Raw genomic sequence first — 18,864 nt, 5'->3', positions numbered from 1 at the left:
CATCTCTGAATGGTTTGCTGTGCTAGTTTCGTTTTCTTCTTCTTCTGCGGAAGGGCAATTCTGCAGTTCCGACTTGTGTGTTTCCAGTAGAGAGGCAGGCACAAAACATAGATTTGTATGGAAACACAGATGATGGACTCCTCCTAATGTGGTACTCTTGTGACTTCAAAAAATAAACTTTTGAGGAATTGCAAGACTGAAGTGTGCCTCCAGTTTGAATGCACAAAATCAGGCGCATCAGATATAAAGTCTAAAATACTTTAAATTTCTTGAAGTGCTGAGCGGCTTTTCCTTATTTTTTTCCTGTGATTATTCCCCAGTTAATTGTTCACACTGACCTAAATAAAGGCTTAGGTTGCCAAATTATATGGTGGATAATTATAGACAGAATTTGTTTAGTTCTGAAAACTATCCCTCCTCTAGAAGGTCAAAATGTCAGCACCTCTCCTGGCCCTCCATTCTGTCTCTCTCCTCTTTCTTTTTGTTCTGTTTGTGTGCCAATAAATAAAAGATGGGGCACCCAGCCTCCGGTCCCTGTGTAACCACAGTAATTGCTGTAACAAAACCCCAGTTTGGGGAAGTTAACTCCAAGCTCACTCCTTGCCATTGCTTATCCATATATCAGCAAGTTCTGGTTTTAAGAAATAAAAGTCAGTGGCGCTCTTGATATAATAGACTATCAACTGAAGAGTGTTCGGCAGGTAATTTAATTAAGAGGCCTTTCATCTGCCTACCAGGATAAAAGCACAAGGACAGGTACTGAAAATTGTCAATTAACCTTTACATAAAACAGATGTCAACATAATATTTAAAAGACTCAGAGAGACTTTTAATTAACTAAGGAAATACTACAGAAAACAAACAGCAAAGCAGGGAGGGAATCTCCTAGCAATGATGGGTTTCTTCTGCCAGTGGAGCACTTTTCTTAGGATGGTACTTGAATATTTCTGAAAAGCTCACATTTTGACTGATATTCTGCCTAGGCAGATTAAGAGTAGATTTTGTTTTCTTCTAGTCGAAGGTTGAAACAATCTAGTGAGGATATTTGGGCTGTCAGTTTTAGATGCAAATTCAAGCCATTTCCCTCTTCTGGTATTTTCTGAGTATTGAAAAGCACCTTTCAGTCACTTTGTAGGGCTTTTGTGAACACATTTGCACAGTTTCAGTGGTCTCTGTGCCATTTTCAGCGGGCTTGCCCTCATTTGTCCTCACTGCCACTTAATACCACGTGGCTCAGCACAGCCAATAGGATTAACAGCTGTGCGGGACAATGAGGCTGAGGACTGTAAGGGCAGAGAAGGAGAGAAATGGTGCTAAGGAGGAGAACCAGCCAAGAGCACAGAAGGCCACCAAGAAACATTAAAATAATGGCTTAGATCCCACATCGTTTCTGTGGATGCAAGGGCAGAGGAGGTGGCTTTAGTTAATTCCTCCTGTGGCAGAGCCAAAACACTCACCGAAGTGCTGTTCCTGGGGGAGGGGGGACACTCAGGAATAACCTGCGGGGAATCGGAGGTCTCCCACTGGAAGAACAAATCAGTGAAAATCACTCCTGCATTGTGCCTGTGAAAATCTAAGCCAGATCCAGTCCAGTTGAACCATTCAGCTTAGATCATCATCTTCATCACCACCACCGTCATTTATTGGTAGTTCATCGATCTGCTCCAAATTACTGCTTTCAAGTTGCAGCATTAGTCATTCATGATGAAAACAGTTCTGGGCTTTGGGCTTTAGTCTTTTAGCCTGGAGGATTCAGTTGTTTGCAGAAGGGCATCTGGAATGTACTGGGAAAATTCAGCAAGGATGTGTTTCTGCAAAGGCCACTTGAGGACTCCCAGAAAAATTCAAATGAGGAGAGTTTCAGAAGCGCCCCTGCTTATAAGTTTACTTGAGGACACTACTAGACATGGGAGCTCATCTTGTTATCTGCCCCTAATAAAACCAGCCGGTAGGAATCAAGCTTGACCCTATCAGGATGGATTCATAGCTCCATCCTGGATTCTGTTCCTTCGTCACATTAAGGCCTCACTACACATCACACCTCGTGGGCATTCCAGGTCTGCTCAAGTGGCGCGCATGGGGAGTGCCGTGCTTCCCAGACACATGCCGGTCTGGTTTGGGTTGGGGCTGTGGAAGCGGAAAGAAGTAGGGATGGTTTCCTGATCCTGTGCTATTTTGCTGATCTGACGGCCTTGAAGGAGACGTGGGCTGAATCCACACGTCCCGGCATAGCGTTAAACTGTTGGAACGATAGCGTCTTCCTGCCACGACTTCTGATGTGGCGTGATGACATCAGAAATCACGCCAGGAAAGTGCCATCGTTCCAGCAGTTTAGCACTATGCCGGGACGTGTGGATTCAGCCATGCTATTTAACTCGCTGCACCAACGTAACATGTGGCTCAAGTATCCATGCAGCTCCCAACAAGACAAATAGCAAGTTAGGAAAACAGCATGAGTGGGCAAAGGCCCCATCTGAATCGGGCCTGCCCACTCCTGGGAAGCATGGCACACACCCCTTGAGGCAACCTGGTAACATTCCTGGGGGAAGCATAATGGGGAAAACATAGAAAGCCGGGAACTAGCATGTCTTAGTATTTAGGGGGATAGGCTTGACCGTTTTTCTCCATTTTTTTCTCAAGTGTGGGTTGAAATTTGTTGTTTATGTTAATTCTGAAAGTGACAGATCAGTACCATCACTAAATGACTTCCTTTCTCTTTCAATCTGATTATATTTTTCTTTTTAAATGTTCATGTGGAAATGGCTTGTGTCCTTCCATTTATCTCGGGTGTTGAAAACGGGTAAGCAAGCAGAGTGCAATTGGATCAAACCTCTCTCAGCTGATGCAAATAAAAGACAAGCGTGGTGCTGACAGTTACTTTGCCATGGGGTTTCTGTCAACTATTGTGGCTTTCTGTGTCTCCTTTCTTCATGGACAAGTTTTGTCGAACAGAGTGATGAAATCCTGCAGTGCAGAGCTGGCTTTTGCCGCCCAGCAGACAGAAACACTTTCCAAATCAGGAAGCGTTGTTCTTTGTTCTCCCCCCCCCCCAGGAAGAAACATGAAGCTCTAGCAAGTGGGAGCTGTAATCTTACAGAAATTTGCCACACTGGGACAAGTTAGACAAATATGTAAATATGAAGGGATGCACTGGGAGTTTAGGTGCACTGATATGCTCTGCAAGGAAAAAGTGAATGAAAATAAAAATGCACTGGGGGAGGCCTAGACTCCAGAGATGTAATCCACCGGGAACTTGTCCCACACAACAGTCCGGTCGATTGTATCCAAGATCAGAGTTGAATCCTGGGCAAAGAATTGCAGTCCATATGTTTTATAAATAAGTACCCTAACTGGATTTTGGACTTTTAAAGAAACGTTTCTTGTTTTTGGAAACGTCCACATTTGTTGTCCAAACATATTAAGGAGGTCTCAATGGATCGTCCTCTGTGCCGTTTTCTTCTTTGAACTGCATGACCTTTGGCCCACTTCGCCACTCAATCTAGTAGGTTGGGGCAACCATGAATGGTGTCATCATGATGCTATGAGTGACATCATGATGATGTTGCAGATGCCTGCAAACCAAACTCAAAGGTGCAGCTTAAGTAGACACTATGGGGGCATGCTTCAAAAATGTTTATGTTAATTTTGGATCTGGATTTCAAAGAGTGCATGCTTTTCATTATCCCAAAGTTACCCTCCATTGCACTCCAAGTGTGCTGATCCCTGGGATTTCCCCAAATGCGAGAGATTTGACTGCTTAATTTCAGGATTTTAAAAAGATACTTTTTCCTGTCCTGAAAATTTGGACCAATTTTTCCAGTCCCCAACCTCCACCCCATGCAGCAGGAGGAGGGGAGCAGGGGGGGGGGAGAAAGAGGAAGCTGGACTCACCAAATGGCTGGAAGTCAGTGTCTCCTAGTCCTTTAAAAAGCGCATTGCATTATTTCACAGGTCACTAATTTGTTTTTGCAGTGAGCACAAGCATCAGACCTGCTGATGAGTAAAGTATCTTTTCTGCTGTTGCAATGAAGTTAATGCTTTAAAAAATATTGTTAGTTGTTAGCGGGCGTCTTCCATCCAATAGCTGATAGTGGGGTGGGCAGAAACCAGGTTCACCAAGCCATTAGAAATAAATGGGGATACTTATAGAGTAGATCTTTTATGGTCAAGAGCGATACAAAGAATGTAACTGACAGTTGTAGAATTGGAAATAGTATTGTAGTGTTGATAATGTCAGTTAATGGAATTAGTACTGATAGTGTTGGTGAAGGGTTTTATATGTCCATGGAGGTGGATTGGAAGGGAATTTAGATTGGCAATGTAGCTTATATTTTGTTGGTTTTGTACATATCTGTAACCTGTTCATTTTGATGATGATGATGGGGGCCATTATTTCCTGTGGATTGCAGGGAGGCCAGGTCTACTTACAGGAAACAGTGGGATCTATAGGTAGACCTGGCCTCCTTACTGATCGTACAATAATTAAGGCCCTGTTGTTTCCAATGGAAGGTAGACTGTAGACCTGGCCTCTGCCCGCCCTCTCAGCTGTTAGTTGGCTAACAGCCTTACCTGGACCGCATGGGAAAATGGGGGGTAGTTGGCTGGGCTGGCTGCTACTGCAAGGCTTTGCTGCCCCACCAGATTATTTTGCTTATCCATTTGCTCCTGTCAGCATTTCCAGCTAGGGTTGCCAACCTCCAGGTGGTTCCAGGTCTCCTGGAATGACAGTTGCTCTCCATACTAGAGAGACTGGTTCCCCTGAGGGTCTGCTGAGGTTGCTCCCTTTCCCTAATCTCACCCTCCCCAGGCTACACCCTGAAGCCTCCAGGAATCTCCTAACCTTACTCCCAGTTTAGTGCTATGCTTGCTTGCATAGGATAAGCCCTTCTTGCGGCAATCCCCACACAAATCCGCTTGTCATATCTAGCATTAATTACCATTTAAAACGATGAGGTCCTTCAGCTATAAAGCCTGGATAGCAAGTGTTTCACTGCCACTGTGTGACAAAAAATCAGCAGAAAGCTAATGGTTGCGATGTTAAATATATGGAGGGGGGCTGGTATTTTGTTGTCCCCTAAAAGGTACGCTCGTTACCATTTAAGCCTGTGCCAGACCGGCCTGGTTCATGAAAAGCTGCCGTGGAAGTGCCACGTGGATCTTTATGACTTAGAATGGGCCGGCAGTGCTAGGAGGAGGTGCCAGTTGCCTCTTGTCCACTGTTGGCTGAGAGAAAACTGAGCCCACCCTTGCGTGGCATCTGCACCCTCCTCCTTGTGGCTGTATCCAAGCAGTCACTTTGGTGTCGTGGCTGGAGAACCAGCCCTGGTGTGCATCTTTTCCTACAGAGGTTCACACAGAACTTTTCCTCTTACCTTTTTAGGTGTGGAACCAGCATGCAAACAAGTCACTGGCAGGCTGGAATATGTTAAAGTGGGGGACTGTATGACTATAAACCAGCTGAATATCCATTACTGCGAGGTAATTTACCTTTATTTTATGAAGAGCAAAATAAAAAGGAAATTGTTTCTGGAGACAACATGTGGCATATTTTTGGCACTCACTGGCAAAAGCTGCCCAGAAGTACGAGGCCTGTTTCTTTTATGGAGAAATAGCTCCCTTTTCTCCACTCATCCATTCTTAACTGTATTGTACCAGACTTCTTACATTCAATACAAGCACATCATACGTTATGTGCAAACCTATCCAATGACAGCTGTGTGTGTGTGTGATTGTTTGTTTAGGGCTTTTCTTATCCTACTTTCTACCCCCCGTAGTGGAAACCCAAATATATCTATAAATAAAAACAGGTTCTCTCTTATTGGTGCCTTCTAAGTAATCTCCTCTCTGTCCACTTGGTTCCAAATACTTCATCTGAAGAAGAAAACATAAGTGGGGGAATGCATTCATGGGAGTAGAAGCACATCTAGAACCCCGTGGAGGGGGGGCATAGCTGGGAAAGTGGCAATTTGGATAGAAGAAACAAGCAGCTGGGGAGGTGCAAATTTTTGTGAAGGTTCATTAGCACTTGGGTTCATGTATTTGTTACTTGGGTCCCCCATTGTTCCCCCCTCCATGAAAGTGGGACAGTGCTGGCTAAGATGAGGAGTATGAAGTAACCCCAAAAGAATTGTAGCATTAACATGTGGGATATTCTGTAACTTGAAAACCCATTTTCCCCTTTCCTTACACACCAATAATTTAAAAGATCCTTATTCTCTGCCTATCACAGCCGCCAATGTTTCCCAGCCCTATTTCCTTCCAGTACCATGTGATTGATCTTTCTCTTTGGTATAGAGCTTCATCTTTTACCAACTGCTGAGTATAGCAGTGCCACATAAACAATAGTAACGAAGATGAGTAAATGTAACTGTCTTTTTTAGTGAGTAAAGACTAGAGCCGAGCAATAGACACGTGTAATGTCAGCCATGGTTAGTACTTGGATGGGAGAGCAGCAGTCAATGGCAAACCATGCCTGTCCATCTCTTGCCTTGAAAATTCCTTGAGGGGTTACCATAAGTCGATTGCAACTTAATGGCACTATTATTATTATTATTATTATTCTCCTCCTCCTCCTCCTCCTTTTTCTCCTCCTAAAAGTGAGTCACTGTTGCCCAGTATTCTAGCCCTGCATTACATATGCTGATCGGCAGCTGCACAGCAGGTTCTCAAGCAGAGAATTGTTCCGTTCACCTCTAACAGGAGGACCTGCAGATTGCACCTGGCACCGTCAGCATGCAAAAGAAGTTGCTGAGCTTTTTGGCCCTTAAATTTGGTAGGTTAGAAAAATGACTTAGTAGCTGCTTTAAGCACAGCGTAGTACGGAGGTTGGCATGCCCAGCATGGAAAAAGCATTCAGCTGATTAGCCTCCAAATTAATTGGCCATTAAGAAGCCTTTGAATCTCAGCACTTTCAACAGGCGAAGCTTTTCCAGGAAAATGTTGACACAACTGTGAAAACTGGATTCTGAGGATTGGCTGAGCTTTTTGTTTTTGCCTAATAGTGAATTCTGGGGGTTTCCCCTTATGTATTGCTTTAATTTTATGTTAAGTATTTTTAAGTACCTAGTGTTGTGCACAAATATTTAATAGGAAAATGGTCAAATTTGGTGCAGCGTTTTAATATGTGAGTTTTTGATCTCTACAGTTGTTTTTAAACTTTAAAAAAATGGACTGGTTTTTAAGTTTTGTTTTTAACTTGCATTTTTTTTTTTAAAAAAAGTCTTGTTATTGGACTTATTATTTCAATTACCCTGATATCTGTTGGATGTCAAACTCTGCTAAAAAGGTACGGTATAATAAATTCCTGACTTGTCTTGCTGATAACTTCATCTTCCAGAAGGTGAAAAAGGAAACAAAGGGGCCTGCTATCTTGGACCTGATTCTCACCAAAAGGGAAGAACTGGTTGATGAGGTGAAAGTAGTGGGCACTCTGGGTAGTGGTGGTGACCATGTAATTTTGGGATTTAAGATCTTGGGAAGGAAAAAGCTGAACATAGTCAGACATATAGGCTGGAGTTTAGAAAAGCTAATTTTAACAAGTTATGCTGGGTAAGAATCCCATGGTCAAAAACAGTCAAGGAGAAGGGAGTTCAAGATGAATGGGGAAATAGCAAAGAGTCCAGTAGCAACTTTAAGACTAACCAACTTTATTGTATCTGACGAAGAGAGCTGTGCTTCTCAAAAGCTTATGCTACAATAAAGTTGGTTAGTCTTAAAGTTGCTACTGGACTCTACTGTTTTGCAACTACAGACTAACACAGCTAACTCCGCAAGATGAGTGGGAGTTTCTTAAACGTGAGATACTGAAGGCACAATCACAAATGATTCCAGTGAGAAGGAAAAAATTGGAGGAACCTAAAGATGGTAGGATAGCTCCGTAAATAGCTTTCTAATGATCTGAGAATTTAAAAAGACACATTTAGGAGATGGAAGGAGGGCCATATAACCAAGAATGAATTTAAACAAATAGCCAGTGCTTGTAGGGAGAGTGTTAGAAAAGCTAAAGCTCAGTATGAGCTTAGGCTAGCGAGAGATGCTAAACACAACAAAAATGTGTTCTTTGATTGTGTTCAGAGCAAGCAAAAGAGCAAGGAAGTAGTAAGCCCACTGCTGGGATAAGAAGGTGTAATTTTAACAGGTGATGAAGAGAAGACAGAACTGCACAATTTCTACTTTGCATCAGACTTCTCATGCATGAGAAATTGCTCAACCTGGCAAAAAGAGAACACATGATGAAGGGAGTAGCAGTTCCTGTAAATGAAATCAAGTCCTCGGGGCCAGATGAATTGCATCATAGAGTACTAAAGGAACTTGCTGATATAAATTAGGTGCCTCTGTCTATCATCTTTGAGAATTCTTGGAGAACAGGTGAAGCGCCAGAAGATTGGAGGCAGGCAAATGTCCCCATCTTCAAGAAGGGGAAAAAGGAAAATCTAGGGTACTACGGACGCAGCAGCATGACGTTCACATCTGGAAGAGTTTTAGAACAAATCATCAAACAGTCAGTCCTTGAGCATTTAGAAAAGATGGCTGAGATTACTAAGAGCCAGCATGGGTTCCTCAAGAACAAGTCATGTCAGACTAAACGTCTCCTTTTTTGAGAGAGAGACCATTTTGGTGGATTAGGGGAATACTGTGGACATAGTTTATCTTGATTTCAGTAAGGCTTTTATATGTTTCCCCTTTATATCGTTGTTGACAAGTTGGTAAAATGTGGTTTGGATCCTATTACTGTTAGGTGGATTTGTAATTAGTTGACAATTGCACCGCAAGAGTGCTTGTAAATGTTTCCTTATCTTCTTGGAGACGAGAGACAAGTGGAGTATCTCCAAGATCTGTTCTGAGCCCTGTGTAGTTCAGCATCTTTATAAATAACTGGGATGAAGGAATGGAGTGTGGGGGGAGAAAGAAGCTCATTCAGTTTGCAGATGATACTAAATTTGGAGGGGTTACAAATATAGTAGAAGACAGAATCAAGATCCAAAGGATCTTGACAGGCTGGAAACCTGGGCCAAAACTAACAAAATGAATTTCAACAGAGATAAATGTAAAGTTCTGCATTTAGGTAGGAAAAATCAAAGGCATAATTCTAGGATGGGGAAGACTTGTCTTGGCAGTAGTACATGTGAAAAGGATCTAGGTCTTAGAAGAGCATAAACTGAACACAAGTCAGCAGTGTGATGTGGAAGCTAAAAAACCAAATGCGATTTTGGGCTGCATCAACAGTATAGTGTCCAGATCAGGTGAAGTGATGGTTAAACCTCACTTGGAGTCTTGTGTTCAGTTTTGGGCACCACAGTTTAAGAAGGATATTGACAAGCTGGAGCATGTCCAAAGGAGGGCAACAAAGATGGTGAGGGGTCTGGAGACCAAGTCCTACGAGGAAAGGCTGAAGGAGCTCGGTATGTTTAGCCTGGAGAGGAGACGATGGAGAAGATGGAGTGGAGCTGTTTTCTGTTGCCCCAGAGGGACAGACCAGAACCAATGGGTTAAAATTAAATCAAAAGAGCTTTCGGCTAAACATTAGGAAGAACTTCCTGACAGTTAGAGGGGTCCCTCAGTGGAACAGGCTTCCTTGGGAGGTGGTGGGCTCTCCTTCTTTGATGGTTTTTAAGAAGAAGCTAGATGGCCATCTGGCATCAATGCTGATTCTATGACTCAGTGTGAATTTAGGCAGATTGTGAGTGGGAGGGCAGGAAAAGATGAGCTGGAGCTAGGCTCTTGTGGTCCTTTCTTATATGCCCAGGGAAATGCCAATTGCCACTTTGGGGTCGGAAAGGAATTTTTCTCCAGGCCAGATCACAGAGGTTTTTTGCCTTCCTCTGGACATAGAGCAAGTGTGTGTGCGTGTGTGAGAGAGAGAGGGGGGGCAGAGGGAGTAGTGAATTTCTTGCATTATATGGGGGTTAGACTAGATTACTCTTATGTCCCTTCCAGCTCTGTTTCTAATACTGCTATGATGTCTCTGTGCACATGCAGACTTGCAGCCTGTGCATTGAGTGTGCCTGCAAATGTGTCCCCACACCCAGCAGTGCTTAAGTGATGGGTTGCAGAGAGTATCCCAGTTCTTCCCACTGAGCACCGTGGGCCCCTTTTTCACCGCATTCTGATGCCCTCTGGCAATGGCATCCTCCCATTTCCCCCTCACTGCTCTATTGAGTGAGCTTGGGGGACATGGGAGCATTGGTGGGAGGATTCCCGCCACAAGTAAGCTGGCAATCCTACCTCGACCCACCATGCAAACTGCTGCTGCCTACCTCATGAACCAGTGTTTGCATCTTATTCAAAACCTTAAACCAGGGTTTGAAGTGTTGTGCAAAACCTGATGAACTGGGAAATCGTGGTTACGAATGGTACATGTTTAATGCTATACCTCAGTTAATGCAAACAAAAGAATGAAATGGAGAATGTGTGTCTGTCTAGGGGTGGAGTGAGGGCGTACTGAAGCTGGCTCCCAATTTGCAGAGAGCTCATTTTGCATCAGACCCCAATGGTTTATCTCCTCCCTGAGATTGTGTGAGCAGTTCTTGTGCAGAATCTGGAGTTTAGAATGCTGTTAGTGCCACAGGAGCCAAATATTTCTTCTTTCACTTTCAGGGCAAATGTGCCAGCAGAGCTGTCTACAACATTTCAGTGCACCACATTGAAGACGAGTGCACCTGTTGTTCTGCTACCGCGATGGATTCTATGCAAGTGCCCCTCCACTGTCCCAATGGCTCCGTAATACAGCAGGAAGTCTTTAATGCCAGACGCTGTGAATGTGTGTCTCGGAAATGCACACCATAAATACTGTTGATGAACTGATGCATATGCAAGCTCTTTGCCCTCTTCCCAGAAATTTACAGTCAGAGTCTAATCTGTGTGTTTTGATACTGCTGTCCTAGCCAAAGCATTCATTGTAACATACTAAGCAATAAACCTCAAATTCAGCCTCATAGTTAGGACATTTTGCTTTCTAACAATATCACTGTTGCATTATTATATACGTTCAGTAATGTGTTTGAATAGCCCAGACTAGCCCAAGCTCTTCACAGCTCAGAAGGAAGCAGAGTTGGCCATGGTTATTACTTGGATGCACAGAGGCAGGCGATGGCAAACCACCTCTGCTCATTTCTCACCTTGAAAACCCCAGGAGCGGTTGCCGAAAGTCAGTTTGTGACTCGATGGCACATCATCATCATCATCATCATCATCATGATCTGCTCCACCTGCCCCACCAATGCTTGATGTGTCTCACAACATTGTAAAGCAAGAAGATGTGACTGCCAGCACAAGACCCTATAAAGAGACCCAGTTAGCAGCATTCTTCCTGCTTGGCCATCGGTGAGCCAGGAGAGTGAAGAGCCAAGGCTCCATGTCTAGTGTCAATGGCTATGAGAGTAGTGTAAGTTCAGGTGACTTTTGATGGACTGTTGTTTCTTTGGTTTTGGGAAACACCAAACAGAGAAACAGAGAATCCCCAGGATGTAACTATGGATGCACAACACCCTAATCTGTGAATCATCCAGTTTGTTTCTTTTTAACACTCCATACACACAAGTATCAGTCAGCTTAACACAGGAAATGAACACAGTGGTTTGATTGAATGAATGATTGCCTTGATATAACAGTCCCTTAATTCGCTTTGACTTTTGATTTCTTAAGAATTAAGAGAGAGACTCCTGACTGAAATATGTTAAAAATGAGGGGAAGAGCTCCTGTAGAGCTGTATGTATTTCTAATGGATCAGCTGGTAAAGTACCAAGGACCTCAGCTATGACAATGAAGTCCACAACAGAGGGAACTTTGGGCCTGTTTTCTGCTGCATTTCAGTGACACCACAATGGAGGGACAGAACCTGGCACTACAGAAGCCAATAAGATTCCGCCAGGTTCTATACAGTTTCTGATTCTCACCTGGATCCTCAGTTTGAGCACAATTTTAGTTCAGATACAATCTAGGCTGTTCAGAAACTGCCAACCCCACTGACCCCACAGAGTTGGAAGGTGTCTGCTTCCCAGGTCAACTACCTGGCTGTTGGGGACTTGCTGGACTCCAGACTATTAGCTTTGACACAGGCCAAGCAATGAATAATTTCCTGAGCTGCAAGTGGAACTACTTTCCAGTTACATGACACTGAAAATCTACATAAAAAGAAGGCGGGACGAGATAATGAAGATCAGAGGGACCATGATTGACAGGAGTTTCTGAGGTGATTCTCATGAGATTTGAGGTTGCTGTCTTAGATTGTTTGAAGAAATCCAAAATAATAACAATGATTCACAGTCCCATTACACTTCATCATATAAACCTTCATTAAGTCTCCCTCATCAAGGCACATTTATCACAAATGAATGTGAAATTTGTCCACCAGAGGGTGTGTTTTTCCTCATAAACACCAAGCAATACCTGAGTTTGTAATCTTGGTAGTTTGAAATCAAACCTCACATTCCATTAGTTTAAGTAACTTCTTTATAATACGGCTACTTTTGTTTCTTTTTATGCTTTGTTCTGCTTTTTATCAGTCTGCCAAAAGAATATGTGTATTCTAGGTTTGATTTATTTTTCTGTATATGTTATCATATAACACATACTATTGTTAACAAGCTCTTAGACCTTATTGATAGTGAACTCTTTGCTAATGATCATCCTCCCAGGGCATCTCATATTCTGCCCCACACTGGTAATTCTCATCAGAGAATTAGTTGCAATACTGCAACCCAGGAACAGCAGCACAGACCTTCTGGCTGAGAAGTCCAAATAAACCCACCAGTCAATTAAGGTTATTTGATTGCCTAGAATCTCCCACTGAAGAAAGCCAAAGATGACATTCAAGGCCATTCAATGTTGCTTCAATGCCAAGCATCACCTCTTAAAATGCCTACCAAGGTCATTTGAAAAATTATACTTTAGAGATGGGCACAAACCAGAAAAAAAACGAACTATGCAGTTCATGGTTCGTCACATTTCACGAACCACGAACTTTCACGAACCGGTTCAGTTTGGTTTGTGAAAACATTACTTATGGGCCAGCAAATCACCACTTCCGGGTCAGCAGAAGGTCACTTCCAGGTCAGCAGAAAGTCTGCAGAAAGCCCAACCCCCGTTGCCTAGAAAACTGATTGATTGGCACCAGGCTGTCTGCAGTGATGACCCAAAAAATGAACCAAATGAACCGCCCTAAAGTTCGTGGCGGTTCGTCAGAAATGGGCTCTGACGAACCACTGGTTCACGAACCATGAACCAGCCTGGTTTGTGATGAAGTTTGGTTTGTATTTCGGTTCGTGCCCATCTCTATTATACATTGACTGATGACAGGCCACCCTTGATATAAAGACCATCTTGGTTAAATTAATTTCCTGTTGTCCCTGGGAGCTAATTGAATCCTGTGGTTCCCTAGTCTGAACAACCATGAGATCAACCCAACTTCTTTTCATCTATCTTTGAAAATGGCTTCTTTTTTACTTTCCTGTATCATTTTGTGAAGAAGTGTGTCTCTGACCCATACAGAGCGATGGATAGAAACTTTCATATACACCATCTACCTGTTAAAAGTTCAGAAATCATCTAGTAGATCATGATAACCACCACACCTCCATGGAAACCTCAGATGGAAACAGGCAATAATTTTTAAAAGAGTTCATGGCTCTGTGACAGAACTATTGTCGCCTGTGATGGACACACTCATATCTTTTGTCTCTATCTAGTCAAAATAGATTTTGCAAATTTTTAAAAGCATAACAAATGTGTAAACTGTTAGATCAAACGGGATGGATAACCGAGGGACAATGGTTCGGTCACTACTGGTCTTAAAACAGTTCTTCCCCCTTCCAGTCTTTGTGCTTTGAAAACCATCCCTTCCGTATACAAGTTGGAAACACATTATATCGAAATCAGTGCAGGTGGAGGAAACATGGACCTGAGTGCTTTGGCCCTGCCTCTCACCTATGAACAATTGCTGGTTGAAGAACATGGAATTTTTTTTAAAAAAATTAAATGTTCTAACAACTGGTCTGATGAATAATTTTGGTGAACTCAAAAGCTTGCACATTGCTATGTGTCAGTTGGCGGGCCATAAGAAAAGGTGCCATGCGGACTGAGTCTGTTTTTTGGATTTTACGTTGGGATACATATGGCTGCTAACAACTTCTCTCATGAGCTTGGATTGGGAATGCTGCTTTTTAAAATGTTCTTGGTCACAGGGAGGGAGCCCACGCCCATATTTCCATGTGTAGACTCCGTGCTCTTGAGGCAGCGAGTGCATGTAGGCTGGGCCTCCTCTGTGGGCATCGATTTCCATGGGCATAATGTTTTTAGAGGGCCCCAGTGAATAGCTGTGTGATTAGCTGGTTCAGCAATAGATCTTCCCCAGTTTGGTAAAGCTGGATCTCAACTGAGACCCAGAGATGAGACTAGGAACTTGATTCCTTCCTTTGGCTTGAAACCAGGTTAAACAACATGCCCAGGAGCTACTTCAGCGCTCTGCATTGCTGTGCACTCTAAGGGCTCCCTGCTGGTTTGCAGGCAGAGTGCCTTTGAATTGAGTCTCTGGTGGAAAAAAGTGTTCAGCTACTCCTGGGTCAAGTGCCAGGAAATTTCCCCCCTGTTGCATTTGCCGCTGTGGATAGTGTCATGATTATATAACCAAGTCTTATGGGAGGGTTGTTGTTGATACTGAGAAAGAGGGTAAGCCTGGTTACTTTTCTTCAGAAGTTGCTAATTTGTCATTGTCACATCCTCTGATAGAGTCTATATTAATCCCAGCCTGTGCAATAAGACTGAGCAGCTCAGAGTCGTGATGGCTGAACTTCCCTCAGCTTGATTCAGGAACGGCTCACTATTTACCAGCCTTCTTGATGAATGTTTGGGGCAAGCGTGCCTGTTTCCTGGGATTTCTCTCCTGGAGTGCAAATTGATGTATTCACAATGATTATTCTGTGCATGTGTGCATAATTATATTGCCTCTGGGAACAATAACTGAGATTCATCTGCCCTGGACCCTACCCCACAGATCCAGCCGTAGCAGAGACCCATTTGAAAATGAACATCTCCGCCAACATGGGAACAAGAGAGTGCTTTAGACTGCATGGGGGCCAACAGCTACATAAAATATTTGTAAGGATAAATATTTTAGGGGTGCTTGCAACCCACTAGTTCAATTCATAGCCTGTTTTCTGTTTGTGATCTTTCATCTATCAGTTTGGTTGTTCACAAACAGTTCTAGCCTGTTTGTTAGGTTACTTTTCAGGCATTCAGACATTCTAGTACAGTGCTGTAGGCAGCGATTCATGCATGCATATTCTCACACGGCCCAACTCGAGCTCTTGTTTTTCTTTTCCCCACAGATCTTTTGTCACTGTGCACCATTCAGCAGCTAGTAGTGTAAGAAAAAAACAGCATTGTTTACTGATTAGTGTTAAATGAGGATCTGGCAGATCTTTTAACAATTGTGCAACCACTCCCATCTAGCGCAAAGATGTCACTACTGGATGTGACATCATTGTGACAACCCACTTCTGGACCCCCAGGTGGCTGGTTGTTCAGGGCAGTGCTGTGCAGCCGCAGAGAACCACCCAGGCGCCTGGGCTGCTGGCCACTTCCCTGGGCTGGTGGTGGCACCGTGCAGCTGCAGGAGGCTGAGCGGCTGTGCTGGGCAATGGGGGAGGGGTAAGAGGAGGGGCCAGGTGTCTGGTATTTGGGGAACATTTCCCCCAGACAGTCCTCCAAAATACCAGACTATCTGGGTGAAAACTGGACACCTGGCAACCCTAGGCAGACCCAGGTTTAAATCCCCACTCTGCCATGAAGCTTGCTGGGTTGCCTTTGACCTGTCACTGACTCCTTCAGCCTAACTCACAAGGTTGTTCTGAGAATAAAATGGAGGAGAACAATATATATTTCCCTGACCTTGGAGAAAAGGTGGAATAAAAATATACTAAATAAACAGTGAACAAGTCAGCCAGCAAGAGCCCCGTGGTGCAGAGTGGTAAGCTGCAGTACTGCAGCCCAAGCTCTGCTCATGACCTGAGTTCAATCCTGGCAGAAGCCGGGTTCAGATAGTCAGCTAAGGTTGACTCAGCCCTCCATCCTTTTGAGGTTGGTAAAATGAGTACCCAGTTTCCTGGGGGTAAAGTGTAGATGACTGGGGAAGGCAATGGCAAACCACTCCATAACAAAAAGTCTGCCAAGAGCGACATCCCCCCATGGGTCAGTAATGACTTGGTGCTTGCACAGAGGACTACCTTTACCTTTAAGTCAGCCAGCAGCTATTATAAACATCATGTTTTTTTTAAAAAGGCTTGCAATTTCACACCTATTTAAGTTCCTGTTATCAATGTTACTTTGCACATGCATGTTTTTGCACAGCCTCTTGGAAGGTGTAGCTTCCCTATCATGCTCTTTAGTGAACTGACCAGGCCATCCATGACCCTGTGGAGAATCAATCTTGCCTACTGCACAGATGCAAAAGCTCCCTCAAAGCCAGGGAACAAACCTCCGCCACCATAGTTATTGTGCAGTTGTAAAGCTGTTTGACAGCCATTTGAGGAGGATCTTGGACAGACAAAGAGATTGGAAGTTCATAGGTGATCAGGGCGGTCAAACAAGATACGTTCACCTGTTGAACATGTTCACTACAAAGGTTGCAACTTGCAACATCTCTAGAATGAACATAGTGATGCAATCCGAATAGAGTTACAGTCTACTAAGCCCATTAACTTTATTGCACTTAGAGGGGTGCAACTCTGTTTTGAACTGCACTGTTAGATTCTCAACGAACAAATGACTGTAGGATTGTGTGGTCTGGTCAGGTAGTCGCATCAGCTGACGAGAGTTTCATTGATAGGTGAGATAAGAAGAACTCCATTACTGGATCACTTGTTTATTTGTTTGCTTGCTTGTTTTAAAGCTAAAGGCAGCCACAGGAAGGGAGTGGGTGCCTATAATGGGATGTATTTATTTCTCATCATTGTAGTAAATAACTGCTGAAGAAGGATGTTTTCATTGAGAAATGCTAAAAGCTCTGTGGACTTGACCCAGTTATCTCCTCACCCACTGTGACTGTATTTTGTTGCAGGGCATGTTCTACGTAGCCTATTCAGCACCCTTCTTTCATCCTCCTTGTCTTTGATCTAACTCTCATTTAGCCCTAACCCTAACCCTTAGCCTCCTTGCTCCCCAGGACTCATCCACTCCGAGTAAGGTTTTAATCCCAGCCAAACCGATAACTTTCCCTTCCCTTATAAAAGCTGCACTGCAAACAGCTTTGGTCCTTCAGCAAGTGAATATTCCATGCCACACAGCAGTTCAGCCAATGTTAATCAGTGTCAAAGGTATCTCTGCCACAAGCGCTGTAACGAAATGGTTTCCAGGGGTGAAATGAGTGCCAGTTGCTGTTAATCTGTCTTTAAAGAAAGGGGAAGAAATGTTCCCCCTGAGGGTTGATGGGCTGTGAGGCCAGGGAGAGGCCTGCAGGAGTCTTGGTGTGGGACACCCTTCTTCCTCGACTACAACTCCCAGCTGCCCCGGGCCAAGAAAGGGCGGGAAAAATAAGGGGTGGAGCCGGAATGGAGAGACTCAGCAGATCCTGAGGGGAGGCTCCTGCTGCGGGGTGAAACCCGGGTGCCTGGGCCCTAAATGTGGAGGGCCTGGGAGGCAGCAGAAAGGGAATAAAGGGGGGACCTTCCCTGAGACCCCCACCACCCCCTTAAGGTAGAGTAGGGAACAGTGTGGTAGGGAAAGCAGATGGCGGTTCTCTTCAGTTTGGTTTTCTGCCCTATGAGTTCTGAACAGGGGAGTGTCGTGCCCTATGTGTGGTGCCTTTACCTGCTTTGTATATAGTGCTCTGTATATAGTTAATAAATTATACTTTTTGAATATAAAGAATCTTGTGGTGCTCTGACTACGTAAGCTCCCCCACTTGGCACGCTACAGGAAGGGAGGGAGCCCGGGAGAACCTGATCAGGCCAGACCTTGGTGGGTTGCCAATTCTCCAGGGCCCACCCAAAGATTGGGTAATTCATTTCCCAGTAAGGAAATTCAGCCAGAGGGGTCTCACTGGCCCTCAGTCAGGCTGTGTACAAATCAGTGAGTGGTGGCAGCGACAAAGAGTGTGAGCCACGCCCACCAGGGACGGTGGGAGGCGGATAGCGGGGCTAGCAGGCCATTGACGGTGGCTCAGTTGCCCGGACTGAGAGCCAGCGCCCGTTCCGCCACAAGCACAATGCAATAGATATTGGTTGCTTCCCAGCTGCCGAATAGGTCAGGCAAGATGGTCCATGTCTGTAAGAATTCATTACATTTAATCCTGTTTAGGCTAACCTGTAGCTTAAACAGGAGGTGGTAGAGCACAAGACTATTCTTTCTACAGGTTTATTTATTATTTTATTTTTTAAAAATTTAAAGCTGACTTTGCACCCAGCTTAGGGACCCCAAAGCAGCAAACAGTAATAGTGTTCAAGCAAAATTCAACATACGTAGATAGATGATGTTTTTTAAAAAACAGAACACATAAATGGGAAGGCAGGTCATTAAGAATCCGTGAGGGAATACCACACGAAATAGAAAAGTCTTCACCCACTGGCAGAAGCCGATGACAGAAGGGAGATGTCGCCCTGGGGATAGAGTTCCTTAATTTTGGTGCCACAACTGAGAAGGCCCTTTCGTGGGTCTTTTGACACAACTGATTCTTCATCATAAATATTTCCAACACAACACAGCCAAGATAAGCACCTTAAATGAAATTGCGCTGATTTCAATGGGAATGTTGCCGATGAGTCACATGCCTGTTACCCCCTCCCCTGCACTCTGGGTGGAACTGCAAAGTTCTTCTCCCCCAGCGATCTCAGGCTGCCTTGTCTTTGAAAATTTTTATTTTAATCCCTGGCA

At 44.1% G+C, this 18,864-nt stretch overlaps 1 protein-coding gene across 1 annotated transcript in view; it reads left to right on the top strand.

Annotated features, from left to right (window-relative positions):
- VWF (von Willebrand factor) overlaps positions 1-10,936 on the top strand; it is a 214,944-nt gene extending 204,008 nt beyond the window's left edge. The window contains exons 51-52 of the mRNA XM_055000628.1: positions 5,381-5,478; positions 10,597-10,936. Of these exons, the coding sequence (XP_054856603.1) occupies positions 5,381-5,478; positions 10,597-10,785 (287 nt within the window). The 3' untranslated portion in view covers positions 10,786-10,936. The remainder of the gene's footprint in view (positions 1-5,380; positions 5,479-10,596) is intronic.
- Positions 10,937-18,864: the final 7,928 nt, after the last annotated feature.

This window comes from Eublepharis macularius, chromosome 16 (assembly GCF_028583425.1).
Source record: "Eublepharis macularius isolate TG4126 chromosome 16, MPM_Emac_v1.0, whole genome shotgun sequence".
In the NCBI taxonomy this organism is placed as follows: Eukaryota; Metazoa; Chordata; class Lepidosauria; order Squamata; family Eublepharidae; genus Eublepharis; species Eublepharis macularius.
This window is presented reverse-complemented; position numbering and strand designations above follow the sequence as displayed.